At 38.6% G+C, this 22,233-nt stretch overlaps 1 protein-coding gene across 1 annotated transcript in view; it reads left to right on the top strand.

Moving 5' to 3' along the window:
- Nucleotides 1-22,233, top strand: part of LOC131984378 (mucin-2-like) — a 61,324-nt gene that overhangs the window by 15,793 nt on the left and 23,298 nt on the right. The window contains exons 6-7 of the mRNA XM_059349223.1: nucleotides 5,667-5,782; nucleotides 20,257-20,410. Of these exons, the coding sequence (XP_059205206.1) occupies nucleotides 5,667-5,782; nucleotides 20,257-20,410 (270 nt within the window). The remainder of the gene's footprint in view (nucleotides 1-5,666; nucleotides 5,783-20,256; nucleotides 20,411-22,233) is intronic.

Raw genomic sequence — 22,233 nt, 5'->3', positions numbered from 1 at the left:
TTCTGGTGGATTTATTGCTCCTTTAATCCCAAAACATTTCAGGGTGGTGGGGCAGCAGTCGGGAACGTCTCCATCCACTCCCTGCAGCTGGACTCAGACAGTCAGGTGGTTCCATGTTGTAAACCTCTCAGCTCCCACAGCTCTCCTAAAGATGCAGATCTGCCAGGAGACGGAACTACAACAGTCAGCAGCTTTCCATCTCAGACTAAAAGTAACACCACAATCATAGCTGGAAGTGGGAACAACTCAAACATGTCTTTGTGCAGAATAATACAGTTAGAATGACAGAAAAATAAAATTGAATGTATATAAACACTTTTCCAAGTGCCCACAAGTGTCACAAATGTTGTAAAAAAAAAAGTTTTCTCCACATATTGTAAATATTGAAGTATTGTCATGTTTCCAGCCTCTCCTGTCCTCTCCTCTCGGCCCTGTGTAAACAGCCTCTCCTGTCACACAAAGACACACAATTGTCAGAAAAGACACAAAATGACCCGATGGAAGATGTAAAATGACAAAAAATACACAAAATGACAACAAAAAAAGACAAAATTACCAAAAGGCACCACAAAAATAACCGCCAAAAGACACAAAATAATTTTTTTTTTAAAATAACCACAAAATGAACTTAAAACAAACAAAACACAGTTTTCTCCACGTATTGTACATATTGAAATATTGTCATGTTTCCAGCCTCTCCTGTCCTCTCTTCTCTACTCTGTGTAAACAGCCTTTCATGTCCTCTCCTCTTGGCTCTGTGTAAACAAATTTCAGTGAATATCTATCATGTGGCTAATTAAAAAAAAGACACATTTCCAAAAATGACCAAAAAGACACAAAATGACCCAAAAAAGACACAAAATGACCCAAAAAAGACAAAAATGACCAAAAAATATGCAAAATTATCAAAAAAGACCCAAAATTACCCAAAAAAGATATAAAATTACCCCAAAAAAGTCCACATATTGTACATGTTGAAGTGTTGTCATGTTTCCAACCTCTCCTGTCCTCTCCTCTCTGCTCTGTGTAAACAGCCTCTCCTCTCCTCTCTGCTCTGTTGAATTCAAGTTCTTTAATAATTATGCAGTAAAAAGTACATTTTGAACATTTTCCCTCTGAAATGAAGTGGAGTAGAAGCATAAAGTTTCCTAAAATGAAAATAATCCAGTAGAGTTCTGAGGTTCTCCTCCAGTGTTGATAAATGAGCTTTGAACTGTTGTAAAATCTGGTTTATGATGATTCATTCAACAACTTCACGTCCATCAGTGACCTCATCGTTTCTTCACATTCTGCTCTCAGCTCTCATAAAGTCTTTTATTTCCACTGTTCACTCTGATGCGATGCAGCGTTGTGTGAGTGAGAGCGACTCGTGTTGCTGTTTTCTTGTTGTTGTCTTCCTCCTTGTTGTTGCTGAGGCTACGTTAGCGCGTTAGCTCGCCTGCTGCAGCTGCAGCCACTCAGTGACGGAACTGTTTCATTAACCAGCAGCCGGATCCATAAAAAACGTCCCCCAGACTGCTGCTGCTGCTGACACGGGACACGTGGTCAGAGTGACAAGTGTTTAACCAAATGACTTGGGAGGAGGAGGAGGAGGAGGAGGAGGAGGAGGAGGAGGAGGAGGTGGCAGCAGTAGCTCCTTTACAGCCACCTGATTTATTTAATGCTCATTTAGAGTCTGAATCCAAACAAATGTTTCCTGGTGAAAAGTTTGGTACAAATCTATTGTAGTTGACTTGAGTTTTTGCATTTTTTGCAACTTAATTATTGGCTTCGTTTTATGGAGTTTGCACAAAATTTCTGCAGCAGTTTCTCAGTGCACATGCCTCAGTGTGTGTGTGTGTATGTGAGAGAGAGAGAGTGTGTGTTTCTGTGTGTGTGTGTGTGTGTGTTCTTCTAGTAATTACTTACGGTAAACTGACGTCATTTTATCTGAACAGTGAATTTTTCAGCACTAACTTTATGTGAAGTGGAGGCTGTGAATTATTATCATCACGCCTCCTCCTCCTCCTCCTCCTCCTCCTCCTCCCCCTCCTGCTCCTGCTCCTCCTCCTCCTCCTCCTCCTCCTCCTCCTCCTCCTCCTCCTCCTCCTCCCCCTCCTGCTCCTGCTCCTGCTCCTGCTCCTCCTCCTCCTCCTCCTCCTCCTCCTCCTCCTCCCCCTCCTGCTCCTGCTCCTGCTCCTGCTCCTCCTCCTCCTCCTCCTCCTCCTGCCAGGCTCTGTCTCAGTCAGCTGCAGTTTATGTGAAACATGATGTGAATGAACGTAGATAGAACCTGACGGGGAGTAAAATGTTCCTCATGACCATAAAATGTCATAAAACTGAGTGATAAACTGTGGCTGCGTCATAAATTCCACACTAACATTCAGTTTACTACTCTAAATGTGTGAATTGTACACTATTTACTCACTATCAGCATAAATATTCCACTATAAAATGCAATAATGTTCAGAACACATCATGTCTGACTGTTACAGAGGCATTATTTATCTATTTAACTTTACATTAGTTTCATTTTTGTTGCCTTTTTCTGTTTGATTCTGCTTTTATTTTATTTTATTTCAGCTTCATCTGTGTGTGCAGGAATAAACTATAAACTAGAGGCAGGGGAACAAATCGATACAGCACAGTTTTAGCCATTTTTGTTCTTTCTGGAGGCCGTAGCGGGCTCACTTTTATGAATATCATGGAGATCCTGGTATATATGAAACAAGAAGATGTAAGCACCATGTGTGTCTGGAAGTTGAGAAAATAAAGCTGCAAAGCTGCATCTTTTTTTCTGTTTCATTCAGAAACATTCTTAGCAGTGAAGCTTGTTTTCTAAAGTTTGATAAAATGCTGCAGTTGTTGTGGTCCAACATGTTTGATATCAGTTGAGTTCAGTTTGACTGGATGCTTTGTTGGTCAGTCTGTGGCTTTGACTCTCATTGTGGAGAAATAATCTCAAGTAGGGCTGCACAATTAATTGAATTTTAATCGTGATCACGATTTTGGCCGCCACGATTAAATTAACCTGATCGTCGGCGATATTTTCCATTTTAAAATGCGTCTCTCCTGCAGATCTAATCAACACTTTCTACACCAGTAGTCCACCAACCACCAGGGGGCGGGGCCGCTTTTCTCCCCTGTAAAAAGCCTGGTTACTGATTGGATAGAATGCTAAGCAGGATGTGACGTAGTACTCGACGCCACAACAACATGCAACATTTGTAAAAGCCGGCGAAGCAGTGTTGCCAACTTAGCGACTTTGTTGCTATGTTTAGCGACTTTTCAGACCTCCTTAGAGACTATTTTTCAAAAAGCAACTGGAGACAAATCCAGTGACTTTTTCAGGTGTTATTGGAGACTTTTGGAGACTTGGCTCCCTCATCCACTCGCATGGCTTCTCCTATCATCGCTATGCCGACGACACCCAGCTAATCCTCTCATTCCCCCAGTCTGAAACACCGGCAGCAGCAAGTATCTCTGCATGTCTGGCCGACATCTCCCAGTGGATCCTCGCACCACCTCAAACCCAACCTGGGAAAGACTGAGCTACTCTACCTCCCAGGGAAGGCCTCTGACCTTTGACCTCCACATCACTGTCCAGAACACAGTGGTTGTCTCCACAAAAACCGCCAAAAACCTTGGCGTGACTCTTGACAACCAACTGTCTCTCTCCACAAACGTCACCGCCACTACCAGATCTTGCCGATTCTTGCTGCATAACATCAAAATCAAAATAGTCGCTAGGGAGGTCTGAAAAGTCACTAAAAAAGCAACTCAAAACAAGTCGAAAATAATGTTGTGTGTTGTTGTGTTGTGCTGAGTAGAAATCATTAGTGGCGCATTGATATTAATGATCATGTGAAATGAATGTAGGGGAAACACTGGTGTAGCTGAAAAGATGTTGTGTGTCTGCAAACAAAACAACAAAGGCATAAAGGAGAGAGAGAGCGCCATCTCTCCTGATGACGGCTCGCCTTGTTAGTGTCAATCAAAGGTAGCCCCGCCCCAAATCATATGATTCTTTATCTTCTATTTTCTTCTAAATGGGGCCATTATTTACACTTTTAACATCAGATTGTCTTGAAGAAGATTTTTTTTACTAGTGATTACGACCATAGTGTTCATCATCACCATCCTAAAAAACATTTCTGAGGTAATAAATCAAGTAAGTCTTCTCATTTTGCATTGAAATAAATGGACCCAAATGCTTCTGCAGCCAAACTTAGCGCCCCCTGCTGGAATTTTTGGTAGAATGCAGCTTAATAAGGCACTTCCTGGTTTGCCTCCCTGCTCAGACCTGGAGGTTGCCGCCTGGTTGTAACCTTGGTTCTCATATGTACGGGGCAGCAGGAGATAAAGTCTCGAGACGACAGAGAACTCTAATTTGTTCTCCACCAGCTCTTAATAAAAATATCTTTAGATCAGTTTTCATTCTGCTCCTTTTTTTCTGATCCTCAGCGAGGTCCCTGCTGCTCCGGAGTCCTGAACACAAAGACCTTAATGACTAAAACATCCTGGTATCAGTTTCAACAGCAGATCTGATCGAACAGTGACTTTTATTGTTGTGCTGCCAGTCAATCTGATGCCAAGCGCTGATACATATATCACTCTGCTGCTCTCTTCTTCTTCTTCTTCTTCTTCTTCTTCTTCTTTTTAAAGCCAACGTCTCAATTTCAGCATAAATTCAGCCGTGGTGGAGTTCTGCTGCTTCATTTGTTCCACTGCATCAATCACAGCAGAAATAAAGAGACTCGAGGGAGGAAAACTAACTTTACTGGGAAAAATATAACTTTTTATCTTGTTCTGGGGCAGAGGGGATGTGTACAGCATGGGTCTCAAACTCGCGGCCCGCGGGCCAATCGCGGCCCTCGTGACGATATTTTGTGGCCCCCACCTTCATGACAGTTTAATCTGAGTTTTATATGAATGGCACTTTACCGTGTTGTGTGTGGAAGGTCCCTTTAAGTACTTTTTTTGGTAATTTTGTGTTTTTTTTAACATTGTTGTCTTTTTGAAATACTTTTGTGTCTTTTTTGTAATAATGTTGTGTCTTTTTTTGGTAATTTTGTGACTTTTTTTTTTAGTAATTTTGTTTCTTTTTAAAATAATTTTGTGTCTTTTTTGGTCATTTTGTTTCTTCTTTAAGTAATTTAGTTTTTTTCTGTCATTTTGTGTCTTTTTGGGTTTTTTTTGTCTTTATTTAATCATTTTGTGTCTTATTGATAAATATGTGTATTTTTTTGTCATTTTGTGTCTTTTTTTGTAATTTTGGGTCTTTTTTGGTAATTTTGTGTCTTTTTAAAATAATTTTGTCTTTTTTTTTATCTTTTTGGACATTTTGTTTCTTCTTTAAGTAATTTTGATTTTTTTCTGTCATTTTGTGTCTTTTTTTGGTCATTTAGATACTGGCAAATAGGGTGGATTAATACAAAGGGAAAATAATTAGTAAATAAATAAAAAAATAATTGTATACATTTTTTTTATAAAGTAAAAAAATGCTAAAATAATGAATCAATTTACGTAAAAAGAAAATAAATAGGGTGGATTAATATAAAGGGAAATATGATAAAATATATGTTGAATTTAGATTAATGTTGATTAATGCCAACTGGTTCTGTTAGATGGATTAATAAATAAAAATATGAATAACACAGTAATATAATCTCTCTCTCTCTCTGCAGTCATGTCTGGAGTTTCTCAGCTGAGCACCAGAGACGTCACGGAGACGTCCGTCACGCTCGTCTGGACGCCGCCACGAGTCCAGTACGACGTCTACGACATCACCTTCAGCAGCCAGGTACACACACACACACACACACACACACACACACACACACACACATTTACTGCACACTTTCACATACGGACAGTGGTGTTAAGTGGAGCTCAGTACATTAAGTGTACTTAAATACAATTTGGAGGTACTTGTACTACATTTGCAAGTTGTCTCCACTACAAAAAGGACTCTGGAGTTGATGTATGGTTTTCAATCGTAGCTTAATCGCTTAGCGACAGTTTCGACTGTGATCCCATATGCGACAGATTAAACACGGGAGACGCAACTGTGGCCGCCATCGCTAACTGTGCACAACATCAGCAGCTGATCATAAACAAACCAGCATGGCTAATTATGCACAAAGTCTCTGCTGATCATAAACATAGTGATGGTGAATTAACCAGCATCACTAACTGTGCACAGAGTGTCTGGTGCTTGTTGTAAACAAACAGAGATCGCTAAGTGAACACCTCCTGCAGCAGCAGCACATACACACTGTACTGCTACAGAGCTAACTGTTAGCCTGTTAGCATATACACACTGTACTGCTACAGAGCTAACTGTTAGCCTGTTAGCATATACACACTGTACTGCTACAGAGCTAACTGTTAGCCTGTTAGCACATACACACTGTACTGCTACAGAGCTAACTGTTAGCCTGTTAGCAATTTGCAGACTGTGCCGACTCGTTTTCTTCTTAACGAGCCGCCTTTTGATACTTTAACTACATTTTGATGTTGATACTTTTGTTTTTTTACTGCAAGTAAAAGTAAGTAAGTTTGTAAGTTTTGAATGTAGGGATTTTACTTGTAGTGGAGTAATTCCACAGTGTTGTATTAGTACTTTTACTGCAGTAAAGGACCTGGATACCTCTTCCAGCGCTGCATTCAGACCAGGATTTAATATAAACTGCTCCTGTTTACAGTCAACAGAGATAAACAGAGATAAATACCTGCAGGAATAAGTCAGACAGCAGATGTAACATTCAGAGCAGCTCAGGGGGTCAAAATCTTTACGTGGAGAGGAAAAACTGTGGCCCTAGTTCAGATCCTCGGGGAGCTTTAAAACCTGCCGATGAGGTCTGCAGACAGACTTTAAAGCTGCTGAGAATCACCTGAAACAACCTCCACCTTCTGAGAGGATTAGAAACTAAACAATCTGACCTTTTGAGCTGCAGAAATAAGAGAAACAGTCTGAAAACAGATGGAGAAAGTCACATTTAACAAGCCTCCAGCAGGAATTATTCAAAGGCTAAATGTTAAACTGCTGCCAGGTTACATGTCATAAATCCTGTGTGAGTTTGGATAAGGTTGTTGTTGTTTAAAGTGGCGGCTCTCCGTCAGCTCATGTTGATGTCGTTTCCATGACAACCAGGAGAACAATGTCCAGGAAGTTCCCACCGAAACCCTCAAAAGACGACAAACGATCAATTTTCACAAAGATTCAGAGAGAGAGGCTGCTGTAGGAGCAGAAGGACTTAAAACTGAAGCTTTCTGTCTATGAAATGCTTCAAAAATACTGATTTAGGAACATTTACAGTAAAGAAAAAACAGATAAAAACATAAATTTGCCCCTTTAAGGATAATTTCCACCAAATCCACCGAAATGTGAGCATAAAAATGTATTTTTCAAACATTTTAAACCTTTAAAAAATGTTCACTACTTTCAGAAGCTTTGGGGCAGTAAGAAGTAGGAAGATAAAATGAATTATTAATGGAGAATTCAAGTCATTTTCTGATTAAAAAGTCCCAAAGATTATTCAGAATTGTGCAGATGACGTCTAATTAATCAAACCTGCGTTGATCTGTAGAGCAGACTTTATTTCCGCTGTTAAAATAATCTGTTCTCTTCTCTGGAGATGAATATCGGCTCCTTGTTGTTGACGTTGGGATCAAAATCTCCAGATGTGTTTATGGAAAACACTTGAGATTTCATCCTAAAGGCTGCAGCCGAATGTACACAGAAGCTGCTTCACTGTCAGCTTCAGGAGAAAAAACACTAATAAATAATGTCTGAATGTGCAGAGTGAAGCCGAGAACGTGAAGCAAAACTGACAGGCTGCAAAAACATTAATCAATATTAAGACAAATTGTTTTGTACTGAGATACTTCCCTGCAGCAGACAATAAACATCTACATTAGATTGAGAGGTGAGCCTGTGGATAACATCATGTCTAAGTGTGAATCCTGCTCCTGATGTTGATCATATTTCATGTTGGTTTAGTCAAACGTGAAGGTGTTTGTGCTCACAGATCAACAGACACGATTTCACTTTAAACAGCTCAGTGTCGACTCCAACTGGAGGTTTATATGAGACACAAAGAGGAGGAGGAGAATCTGTAGAAACACCTGAAAACTTAATGAAAGGATCTGTTTGAATCTCTCTGAATCCTCTTTTCAGCTGGAAAAGGAAACTCCTTAGAGAGAACTCTGTCATGTGTTGAGATTCTCCTGCAAAGCATAGCTCTAATTGAACCAGACTCCATTCAGAAAACAAACATTTTAACAGTAGTTCTCTTGTGTTCTTGCAGACTGACCTGACAAACCATCAATTCAGTCTTCTTACACCTTAGCATCATGTTGTAGTTGTTTCTGTATACTTTTGATCCATTTATTGACATTAAATCACAGCTAAATCGCTTTTTTATGTGTTCATACTGATAAATGCATGAAAACCCCTAAAATGGACAAATACCATGAAAGCATCATGATTTATACCTCAATTATAGAAACTTTTCAGTTTTTTTGTGTGTTTTGGCCTCTTAAAAACTCCTTAAAGTGTTCAACAATCCATAAAAAAACGTCCTAATAAATATTAACTCCCTAATAAATAATAACTCCGGTCGTACCAGACTCCATTCAGAAAACAAACATTTTAACCGTAGTTTTCTTGTGTTCTTGCCGACAGACCTGACAAAGCATAAAATCACATCAGCATCATGTTGTAGTTATTTCTGCATCATTTTGATCCGTTTATTGACATTAAGTCATATCTAAATATGTTTATTATGGCTTCATACTGATGCATTTGCACTCTACTGGAAGTCAACCAAACAGTTCCTGCAGAAGTTGATGAAATCACCGACCTTTATGAACCTCCAGATGATATCATTAAATGAGAAATGACAGCGTTTGGCTCTTTTTCGACATATCTAAGAGTTCTACTGTATGTACAAAGCAGCACTTGTGGTTATTTCAGCCACGATTGATGACGGAAAGTAACATCCTGCATGAGAAACGTGAATAAACACAGATGTGATCCTGCAGTCAAACCTGCAGGGCGCCAAAATAAAAGTATGTGTTGCATCGGACAGAATGTGTCCTGCAACAGACGAAGTGAGGTTTGTTTTCAGCCGATTGTCAGAAACGTCTTTGCTAAGTTACTAAAGAAGTTGTTCTTTTGGAAAAGGGCGCAAGCACCTTCAGAAAACTGTTGTTTTGATCGTCATCTCATGTCCTAACCGGCCTTACAGATGCCAAAACCAAACCCGTACCTGCCTGTAGCTCTTCCCAGGATGCCGATAGGTTGGAAGCTGGACAGAGATTGATTTGCAACATTGCAATCCTGCAATTCTTGCATGATACTGTGATATTCAGCTGTGTGCAAGGAAAACCAGAGGAAACAAAGTCAATAGTGCGAGTTACACATGTTGCAGAGGACAAAATGTGTCCTGCAACAGACGAGATGAGGCCTGTTTTTAGCAGAAATGAAGCATTTATTAATGACTTCCTTGTTGGAAATGGTCAGGCACTTTTAGAAAATACCTGGCAGATGATTGGATGAACCATCTGTCAATCACCGTCAACGTCACCGTCAAATGTTACCTCAGATTCCTGTCCATTCCTGATACACACCACAATAGCAGTGTCATCTGAGTACTTCTGGATGTGGCAGGACTCAGAGTTGTATTTGAAGTCTGCTGTGTACAGTGAGAACAGGAAGGGACCCAGAACAGTGCCCTGTGGAGCCCCTGTGCTGCTCATTAATGTCCCAGAAACATGATACTGTGATATTCAGCTGTGTGCAAAGAGTATAGGATCCAGCAGTCATTGACGATATAAAACAATCAATTAAACTGGTTTCACTGCAGCCATGACAGTCCCTTCAGCGGAAATGTGCCAAACAGATCTAAAGCTGGTTGGTCCAGTTGTATGACTTGATAGAAAACAAGCTGTAGGTTTCATTTTGTTCAACGTGCAACAGACAGAAGTTGTGTTTCCTGAGAGTCAGATGAGCTGTCTCATCTCAGTCGGTTCCCCCGGAGGACAGAAACACCTCATCTTCTTTTTCATTTCCTACGTCGCTCCTCTCAAACCGAACCGGGCCGGGTCGTTACCGCTGTCTTATTAGTGCGCTGACCATTATTTCCCCTTTAGCTCCATAAACCAGTAACCTCCACTTCACTCGTCCATCAGTCTGCTCTCCAACATGTGCGATCAATCAGCAGCAGAAGGCATTAAAGACGTGGAAAATTACTAATTGCATCGGTATTTGTGGGAAAAAGAGGGCGGCGGAACAAAGAAAACACTCTCAGCTTCACTTTCTAAATCAGTCAAAATCAAAACTGTCACCGAGATGAAAAGAAACACACACACACACACACACACACACACACACACACACACACACAGAGGAATCACCTCACCGCACATGTCCTGGAATCCTCTCAAACATGTTTTCCCACACACACACACACACACACACACACCTCGACACTACAGACCAGTGATCTCCCCGCGGTGACATCATCGAGGGATTAGTAATGACTCAGTAATGACTCTGAGAGGTTTGGACCAGGCTAACAGCACCAGGAATTGTCCAGAGCCGCCCACAACTGGAGAGAATAAGAGAGAGAGAGAGAAGACGTGACGGATGGAGCGATCGGAGGAAACGATGGAGACGAGCCTGAAGAATCCTCCACCAGGGAATCAGACGGGAAGTGATGGGAGGATGTGATGGAAAACAACAACAGGACTGGAGATGATGGTTCTCTGTTTGAACCCACAGAGAGGAGAAGAGATCCAGACTGGAGTCAAACAACTCAAGAGGTCAGGGAGTGAAACAGACCAGAGATAAATAGGCCTTATCAAACTAAAAAAAAACCAGGTCACATGGAGCGCTGCTATCAACTCCCCCCCAAGTTCAGACTTGAAACGTTCTCCCAGTTTTTGTTTGACATTCCTAGCTCATGTATAACTAAAGATATGGTCGTTTTAATTTAATAGTACAGAAATATTTGAGCGTTGGTGTAGCTCTCGCTAACAATGAAAAAAAAAGCCTATAAATATTCATGTTTTTATGGGACTTTTTGTATATAGTTTTATTATATTTAAATTTAACCTTTTTATATGTCTATATTTGTATCCTATGTTTACATTTTCAAGCTCCAAAACAGTTCATTGAGCATATTTGGGGTTTTTATTGTAGTAAATCGTATAATTTTTAGTAGGTTAAAGTGAGACAATTGGATACCAAATATGGGTATCAAATTTTGGGTAACATTTTTTTATGTGGTACATGAAGGACAAAAAATAAACTCAGAGCCCAGAGGGTTAAACATTCTTTGTCTATAGTCACTCTGAGGGCACTTTCACGGCTCAAAGTTTAGTCCGTTTCAGTTGAACTCTGATGGTTGAACCCTTGTTCGTTTGGTCTCTTGTGAATGATCCAATCGTTCTTTGGTTTGGACCAAAACACCCGGTCCCAGACCTCCTGTGAGAGGCTCTCTGTCCATTTCCAAATGAACCCTCGAGCAGTTTGATCACTCTGTGAACGTCTGACTTGGACTTGTGCTAAAGTTTGATGTTTGATCGACATCTGGGCTGAAGAACACAAACAGGAGATGCTGAATAAAGTCCACAAAAACAAAGACGTTTATGAACTAATTTGAGATCAACTGGAGGCAAAAGGATTCATGCAAACGATAGATCAGTGCCGCCAACTTTCCAACCAATAAGAAATAAAACTGTGAGTAGATCTCCAGCTTACATTTGTGCACTGTGAATGCAAACCAGACTAAATACAAAAAGGACCAAATTTCTCGATTTCACCCTGATTCGAACGAACCAAATGGACTTGGGTTGTTAAATCTCCTTTAATGACTTTGGGCTAACTTCTACAGTGAACTAAACAGTTGAAATAAACTTTCAGAACCCACTGCAACCTCCACGTACGTATGGTTTTAAAATGCATCATTTTGTACACATATTTTGCGATTTTCTGCACTTAATAATAGTTTGCAGATTGCTGAACCCACTTTGTCATCAGATACAGACACACGAGGCAACCTTTTGTGCCGGTTTTAGACGTATCATGGACATAATATCAGTTTCCACTCGTTGCATGTATTGTGGCTTTTCAAAATAAAGTTTAGTCTACGCAGCTACTTGTCTCAGGTTAGGAAAGGAACAGGACTTTGGTTAAAAACACAAACTTCTGTATGGATTTTGGACACCAATGTCAAACTACATGTTTCTGTGAGAATCTCTTCCTGAATATCAGACTCTGGACTTTGTTCGTTCTCTAAAGATCCCAATCACACATCACAACTATTTTTAAACCGTGTTCCTGTCAGGATTGTCACTCCGGGCTCAGAGAACAACAGAACAAACAAGCAGAACAGAAGAAAATCGGTGGAAACTAATTGAGAATGAGAACAGAAGAGTCAGTGAGTGAATGGAGAGAAGCGCTGGGAGCTGCAGAGGGAAAGATGCAGATGTGGGATGCTTGTTGCTCCGGAAACGTGTAAACACTGTCAAAAACATGGCGTCTGCCAGAGAGATGACATCACTGCCGGGCCGCAGCTGTGACACAGAGAGAGAGAGAGAGAGAGAGAGAGAGAGAGAGAGAGAGACAGAGAGACAGAGAGAGAGAGAGAGGATGTTTACCAGACCAACAGATAAACAACAACAGACAGAAATAATCATCAATAATGTTCAAGTAGTTTAATGAACCACGTTTACATCCGACAAACATTTATTGACTCCAGACGACGTCGTCAATCTTCCCTCTGTTAAATCTGATCTCTACATTTCACTTACCAAAATAAAAGCATGTTAAACCGAGACATGAGGCTGCCAGTGATTATTGTTTTCATTTAGTGAGTAATCAATTCATCATTTGTTCTGAAATTGTTCAGAAGTTTTCAAAGTTACTTGTTCTGTCTCAAAACCTCAAAACATTCAGTTTATAATCAGTTAAAGCCGAAACATGTGAGCGGCTGTAACCAGAGAACATTTGGCTTTTTACTTCAAATAATTATTCAGTCATCAAAATATGTCTATGTTTTTTATTTTTTTATATTTTATTTGTGTCTTTAAATTTATCTTCAAAGGGACATTTATACTTTGTGAGATTATCTGCAATTTATTCAATGTCACAGTGGGTTGTTTTATGTGTGCAAGACTTAGACTTTGAAATCAGTAATAAAATGAGTTATGCACAGTTTTGGGTGTGAAAGTTTAGATTTATTCTGATATAAATTATACTTTGGAAGCCAGAAAACCATAATCTATCATCAAAGGGACATTTATACGAGGTGAGATTATCTTATTTATGTGTGCAAGACTTTGCAGTAACTTTGAAATCAGTAATAAAATGAGTGATGCACAGTTTTGGGCGTAAAAGTTTAGTTTGATTCGGATAGAAATTATACTTTGGAAGCCAGAAAACCATAATTTATCAGAAGTTTGCCTACGATTTATTTGTTTGGACGGCAAACAAACTTGGAGGCTAATTTTTTATGGTTTTTTTTTTTTGCCTTTCGCATCAGTTTTGGACATGATGTCAGGTTCTGCTTGTTACATGCATTATGGATTTTCAAAATAAACTTCCGTGCTTACAGGAAATATTTAGGTTTCAGCCACAAAAGTCCTTGGTTATGGTTGGGAATAAAGGAGCAAAGCTGTGGTTTAAAACAAATAGTACATAACCAATGTCAAACTAGGTTTTTTTCATTTATTTTGGATTTTTAGAGAGTTTGTTCCTGAGTTTCAGACTCTGTTTTGGGCCTGAAAGTTTAGAGATGAGAATTGATTTGGATAAATATTATACCATGGAAGCCAGAAAACCATATTCTATCATACGTGAGTGTGACTAGGATTAGTTTGTTTGGATTTTTGGGGAGTTTTTTAGCCTTTAGCATCAGTTTTGGGCATGATTTCAGGTCCTGCTTGTTAGATGCATTATGGATTTTCAAAATAAACTGCCATGCTCACAGGAAATGGTTAGGTTTCAGCCACAACGGTACTTGGTTATGGTTGGAACAAAGGAACAGAGCTGTGGTTTAAAACAAATATTACATTACTAATGTCAAACTACATTTTTGGGGATTTTGTGACAGTTTTTTCCTGAATTTCAGACACTTATGGGCCTGAACTTTTGGAGATTATGATTGATTTGGATAAAAAAAATTATACTATGGAAGCCAGAAAAAACATAATCTGTCATAAGTGTGCTAAAATTAATCTGTTTGGATTTTTTGGGTTGCCTTTAGTGTCTGTTTTTTAGACGTGTCATGGACATGATGTCAGGTCCTGCATGTTACATGCATTATGGCATTATGGATTTTCAAAATAAACTTCCGTGTTCAGAGGAAACGGTTAGGTTTTAGCCACAAAAGTACTTGTTTAGGTTGGGAACAAAGGAGCAGAGTTGTGGTTTAAAAAACATATTCCATTACTACTGTCCATTAAAACTACGTTTTGGGGGATTTTGTGAGAATTTGTTCTTTAGTTTCAGACTGAAAGTTTGGAAATTAGGATATAAATTATACTGTTATATAATGGAATCCAGAAAACCATGATCTATCATAAGTGTGCCTACGATTGTTTTGTTTGGATCTTTTTTGGGTCTGTTTCACACGTGTCATTGACATCATATCATGCTCTGCTTGTTTTATGGATTTTCAAAATAAACTCACAGGAAACGGTTGGAAAATGGTCGTTTTGGGCCTGAAAGTTTGGAAATTAGGATTGATTTGGATACAAACAAACAAACAAACAAACAAACAAACCTAAAAGCTATTTTTTTAATGGTTAAAATTGCTTCATAGTTTTTGCAATCTGCAATAATAAGTTATTGAAAAGCCTGACCCAAAAAAAAAAAAAACATAAAAAAAGAATCAATTAATGGAGAAAATGATCAGCAGATTAATCCATCATGACAATAATCATTAATTAATAGTTAGTTCAACAAGCTCCAGCAGTAAAATCCTGTTTTTACATTAATGCAAGAGTAATAATAATCTAATGATGTCATATATATAATGATAAAACATGTCTCTACTTTTAATACTTTAATACATTTTCCTGATTAAACTACCAGAGTTCAGTAATGAGCTGCTCTGGATCTTTGTGTCTCCGGTTAACGACGTCTGTCTCTTTTTTTATAAAGAGACGGATTAAAACAGATTCGGAGGCAGGAAGAGACTTTTTATGATGAGTCGTCAGTGTTGCCCGGCAACGGTCGGTTCATTTAGAAATAAAAGTCCAGTTTTATTTTGGAGTGCGTGAATCATCCGAGCAGAGTGAATTATTTTAGTTACAGCATTTAGTTTTTATTTAACTTTTTATGAATCACACACTGATGCATTCAGGAGCTGAAAACTGGAGGAGACACACACACATGCTTTTACTTTAAGTTTTTCTGCAGATATAAATAAAATAATAATAATAAAATATAATATATAATAATAATAATAATAATAATAATAAATAGTAAAATATATATCTGTAGAATATCTAGAGTATTTTGTTTTTGTTGCCAGACTTTTTACCATTTTTAACATGTTTTTTTTAACATTAAATTTTAAGTTTTACAGAAAGTTGCCTTTATTGCATTTTGTATTTTTTTATAGAATGAACACATTTTTTAATGAAATATTATTTTAAATTATATAATACTGTGAAAAAAATATATAATATCCCATTATATTATTTTACACATTTTGACTTGTATATATGCAATAAAAGTATTATTAATATATTTTTGGGGGGCATTTGCACGTGTAAAAACAAGAAAAAATCCTCTAAAATAATACAGTAAATTTCTGGAACTTTTTAAGGATAAATATCAGTAGCTACAATACTAATGTGTTGTGGGATAATATAATATAAGTGTAGAATAATATTATATAACTGTAGTATAACATAAAACAGAATATACTGGCAACTATTCCAGTTGGACCTCCTGGTGTCCAGGAAGAACGAGGGTCCCTGAACGCCCCGCGGAGACGCCACAGAGCCTCGACTTGTCTTAAAGCTTCCTGACTTTATTGGAGTCTGTGTTTTTAATGACGTCAGCCTCATTGAAGGAGACGATGAAAGAGAACATCAGTTCTCTCTCTGAGGAAGTTTCAGACATTTCCAACAGATAAATTAAATAATAATAAGAAGTCTGTGCAGCGTGAAATGATCCTGACTGAATTATGGGAATAATTAAGTTTAGTGGGCGGTGAGTCACGACAGTCACCACAGATACAGGAATTATAATTATTATAATTACTGTGACGATTTAAAACCTGTTTTTAATTCTGGAAGAAACAACAAGCCAGAAACATAAAGAATGATGTATGATATTAACAAACTTTACTTATGTAGGGCAGCACTTTTCTTAACAAGATTTATAAAAATATAAATAAGACATAAAATATTCAACTCCTTATTAAATCTCGAAGGCTCTTAAAGGCTGTAGAAACACCAATAAAATATAATACAAACAGCAGAGAGATCACTTTAACATTTTGGGAAACACATTATTTGCTTTCTTTAGTTATTTTTAGCCAATCGCAATTATTTGTGTCAATAAATTTCAACAATCTGTGCACCTGGTTCAGATTTTAAGGGATTAGTTTGAGGACCTAACTGAACTAACTCATTATTTTCAATGTACTTGCTCTTTTCATCAGGATACTAACTCTTTATTTTGAGATGTTAACTCTTTATTTTGACATATTAACTCTTTATTTTGAAACATTAACTCTTTATTTTGAAATATTAACTCTTTATTTTGAGATATTAACTCTTTATTTTGAAATATTAACTCTTTATTTTGAAATATTAACTCTTTATTTTGAGATATTAACTCTTTATTTTGACATATGTTATGTCATGTTACATACTATGTTGTTAAGGAACAGCATAACATAGACCTGCATCAGACAGAATCCGGTAACACTTTACTTGAAGGTATTGTCATAATAGTGACATGATACTGTCATAACTGTGACATGACACAGTCATGAACGTGTCATAAACATTATGTCAGTGTCATAAACGTTTATGACTTCTGTCATTAAGTGTCATTCGGTTTTTGTCATGACAACTTGACATTAAATTTGTTTGGGATGTCCTTATTATAACAACTTGAAATTACTCAAAATGACATTACCAGAAAATTTCTTTGTCATGGCAACTTGACATTACCAAAATATGCATCTATTTTTGTGACATTTTCTGGTAATGTCACTTTGATTAATGTGAAGTTGTCATAATCAAGACAACCCAAAGAATGTCAACTTGTCATGACAAAAACCGAATGACACTTAATGACAGCAGTCATAAACGTTTATGACATTGACATAATGTTTATGACACGTTCATGACTGTGTCATGTCACAGTTATGACAGTATCATGTCACTATTATGACGATACCTTCAAGTTAAGTGTTACCCAGAATCCTCACATTAACGGCGATTGTTGTTTCAGTACCACGGACAGCTCATGCGTAACAGAAACTGCGCAGATCATAGCCTACGGCAACCAGTTAGTGTGGAAACCAGTAAGGACACAACACAAGCCTTTAATCTTTCTGTTGTACCACTCCAGTGTTTACTGGTACTGTTTAAGGTTGAGCTGCCAGCCGTTGTGAGAAATAAAGCACGACGCGGTCCGAGCCGCAATATAAGGACCACCCGTGTCCGACTGGTCCCTCCTCCGCCCTTCATCATCATCATCAACAACACAACGCAGAGTCCCAGGGTGTGGAGAGGCTCCTCCCACACGGGCCGGGTTACAAATACATCACATTACTGGCTACGCGTCTGGACTACACTATTGTTTTGTTTTCTCAAGATCTCAAATTAATTATATCGTTATCTTGGGAAAACAACTGTCGTTTTTTTTTTTTCAAGTAAAGCAGCAATGTCCTTATAATGAAGCCAAGGTTATAATAGTTTTGGATTTTTCATTAGTTTTAGTTTTAATTTCGTTGTGACTTTTTGTTTTCAAATTCAGTTTGTTTTAGTTAGTTTTAAGAGTGAGTTTTCTAGTTTTAGTTTAGTTTTTATTTTTTGAAAATGCTTAGTTTTAGTTTAGTTTTTATTAGTTTTAGTGTTAGTTTTAGTTTTTTTCTAATGGGCTATGTGTTGGGTGAGAGATTCAAAGTCGTCATAATAAATTTTGCCTTTATTTCCTTTGGTTTATTATCTCAGCCCCAATAAGGTTATTAACTGTTTTGAATTTTAGTTGGAGTGTAGACATCCCAGTCTCAGTAAACATATTCACCATGTGTTGCATGTTCAAATAGAAACACTGCATTATGAATGAAAAAAGTTGACAAAAACGAAAACTAAGGACATTTCCACTTTAATTTTAGTTAGTTTTAGTTAGTTTTGTAACCACACAATACAGTTTCAGTTAGTTATAGTTTTTTTAAAAACTCTAGTTTTTGTTTTTATTTCAGTTAACGAAAATGTTTTTTCAATTCTAGTTTTCGTTATTTCGTTAGTTTTCGTTAACTATAATAACCTTGAATGAAGCCCCAGGTCAAAATATAGCCGAACTAACTCCTGTAATGTCATTTTCATACAGAAACAAGCTGAAATGCAGAGGGTGTTCTTACAGACACCATGCAATACTTTCTGGTGAGCACGAGATACTTTCTTGTGCTCACCAGAAATGTTTCTCGTGCTCACGGGAAACCAAAGTTTTATTTTATTTTCACCATGTCCCTTTAGGGGCTCCGTAATTTTGAGATATTAACTCATTATTTTTTGAGAAAATGTGTCAATATTTCATGGTAATTAGTCATTATTTTGTGATAGTAAGTTATTATTTTGAAATTCTAACTCTATTTTGAGAAACAAACTAATCATTTTGTCATACTAAGTCATTGTTTTTGAGATATTAACTCATTTCATCATCTCAAGTCACTTTTTGAATTTACTTAGCCATTATTTTGAAATACTAAGTAATTATTTTGAGGTACAAACTCATTATTTCGAGTCATTGTTTTTTAGATAATATTGATATATTTATTCATTATTTCCAGTCATTTCACTATAATGACTTACAGGATCTTTTTATTTCTCCATAACGTTAAGTTTTCATCTTTTTTTTCCCCTTTCCATACCAATCAGTGTTCATTTTGAAGAGTTGGAATTCTTTTAAAACAAGATTATGAAACTCAATCACACCAAAACAATCTTTCCAATCATAATAAATCTTTCTGACGTACTTTAAACTTTCCTCTGCAGTTTCTCTTCACGTTGTTGTTTTGTTGGAGCTTCTTCGCTAACAGCTGATCACAACACGGAGCGTCACTCTGCAGCGTTCCAAGCTTTTATTTTTAGTGAATGTGTTTTTAAATCCTGCTCCTGGCTGAAACAATCACTGGATCCATAACATCAACAATCAATCACTGGATCTATAACATCAACAATCAATCAGAGAGAGAAAAGTCTGATTAGAGCAGAAACAAAGAAACTAAACAACAAGAGTTTCCCTCAGGATCCTTTCTGAGAACACACACACACACACACACACACACACAGAAACACAAGTAAACAAGCACACATACACACACACATAGAAACACACACACAACACACACACACACACACACACACACACACAGAAACAGAAACACGCACACACAATCATACACACACACAGAAACACACACACACACAATCATACACACAAACACACACACACACACACACAGAAACACAAGTACACAAGCACACATACACACACACATAGAAACACACACACAACACACACACACACACACACACACACACACACAACACACACACACACGTAACCACACACACACGTAACCACACACACACACACAGAAACAGTAACACGCACACACAATCATACACACACACACACAGAAACACACACACACACACAATCATACACACAAACACACACACACACACACAAACACACACACTCTCTCTCACACTCTCTCTCTCTATCTCTCTCTCACACACACACACGTGTAACCACGTATACACATGAACACACAACACTCACACACACACACACACACACACACACACACACACAAACACAAACACACACATGCACACACACACACACACACATGCACACACACACAAACACACACGATGCCCTACAGAAAGCTCAGTGTTTCCACTCACTCTGAGCTGATTTTGACTGATTCTCGTTTGTTTTTGTGTGTGTGTGTGTGTGTGTGTGTGTGTGTGTATGATTGTGTGTGTGTGTGTGTGTGTCAACAGAAGGACAGTTCGGAGCAGATCAGTGTTCAGGTGGAGGGCAGCCTGTCCAGCTTCACCCAGACGGGGCTGGCTGCCGGTCAGGAGTACACGGCAACCGTTACCGGGGAGATCGACGGCAGGAAGGGAGCTGAGAGCTCCACAGAGTTCACCACCCGTGAGTTACAACACACACACACACACACACACACACACACACACACACACACACACACACAGGATGCTTCAGCTAACAGGAGAAAATGTTCTCTAACAGCTGGATGAAAGCTGCAAATGACCAAAATAATGGTTTCTTTAACTCTCCTGTTATATTACGGATCAAATTGACCCATTTCAGAGGTTAAAAATCTAAAAAAAAATAGTTGAAAGTATATTTTCATGAAAATAAAAAATGTTAAAAAAAATTTGAGGGGAAAAGGAGGAAAAATAGGAAAGAGGAGGAGGAGTAGGGAGAGGAAGAGAAAGAGGTGGAGGAAGTGGAGAAGAAGACGGAGGAGGAGGAGAGAGAGGAGGAGGAGGAAAAATAGGGAAAAGGATGAGAAGGAGGAGGAGGAGAGAGCAAGAAGAGGAGGAAGAGGGGAGGGGGAGGAAGAAGAGGTGGAGGAGTGGGAGGAGGAGGAAAAAAGGAGGAGGGGAGAGGAGGAGGAAGAGGAGAAAGAGGTGGAGGAGGAGGAAAAATGGAAAAGAGGAGGAAAAGGAGAAGAAGATGGAGGAGGAGCAGGAGAGAGGGGGGGATGAAGATGAAGAGTACGAAGAGGAAGATGAAGAGGAGGAGGAAAAATAGGGAAAAGGAGGAGAAGGGCGAGGGGGAGGAAGGGGAAGAAGAGGAGGAGGAGGAGGAGGAGAGGAGGGGAAAAGGAGGAAAAAGGAGGAGGAGGAGGAGAAAGGAAGAGGGAGATGAGAAAGAGGAAGAGGAGGAAGAGAAAGGAAGTAGAGGAAGGGGAAAAATGGAGAAGAGGAGAAGAAGACGGAGGAGGAGGAGAGAGAGGAAGAAGTGGAGGTGGAGGAGAGAGAGGAGGGGGGAGATGAAGAGGAAGATGAAGAGGAAGAGGAGGAGGAGGAAAAATAGGGAAGAGAAGGAGGAGGAGGGGAGAGCAAGAAGAGGAGAAGGAGGTAGAAGAGGAGGAGGAGAAAGAGGGGAAAGGAGGAAAAAGGAGGAGGAGAAAGGAAGAGGGAGATGGTACTTAATTGGCTGGTTTAAAATTTATAATGTATCTTTTTTGAGTTTTTATAAAAATGGACTATTTTGCATTTCTGGAGGAAATTTTTAAACATGAATCATTGATCAGCGGTACAAAATATCTGCTACAGCTTTAGTAAATAGTATCAATATGTGCATTGAAGAAAAGCCCCATTCATTAAACATGGCAGATGCATAAATCATGGATATATTACAGTTGACAGTAATGCTTACGAATGTATAAAATCGCTGGTTATAAAACGGAGCTTCTGACCAGCATGTTGGCCCGATGTGAGCGGCTCAAATCGCCAAACTGGCAGCGAGAGTTTAAACATTTCTCTCCTGCTGCCCTTCCTGTGAAAGATGTAATCTGTGGCAGCTGCAGGAGGCAGCCAGGAGGAAGTTTTGCAGGAGTATAAAATGAGAAGAGGAGGAAATGTGCTGAGCCAGCTCTGCAGGGTAAAGTTAAGGCTGAAAATGTGGATTTTTGTGTCGTAAAATATGTCTAATTAGGGCCTGAGCACTAACAGTGTGAGGACCCTGTTGATATTGGTACGTTTAATATTATATTGGCACATGAATGGCGTTTTTGAGGGCTTTATTTTATTCCAAAATTCACCAAACTTGGAAAAAAATTAAATCCTGCCGAAAATGTATGTATTTCATTGGTTTCAGAACTGGGCAAATGTGGCAAAATGACCTACTGGCGCCCCCTAGAATTGAGCCCCCAAAACAGTTTTGTCGTAGAGACACGAAATTTGGTACATACATGTATCATGGGAAGACGCACCAAAAAGTCT

This window comes from Centropristis striata, chromosome 14 (genome assembly GCF_030273125.1).
Source record: "Centropristis striata isolate RG_2023a ecotype Rhode Island chromosome 14, C.striata_1.0, whole genome shotgun sequence".
Lineage (NCBI taxonomy): Eukaryota > Metazoa > Chordata > Actinopteri > Perciformes > Serranidae > Centropristis > Centropristis striata.
Note: the sequence above shows the minus strand (reverse complement) of the source record. Positions and strands in the feature narration are given on the sequence as shown.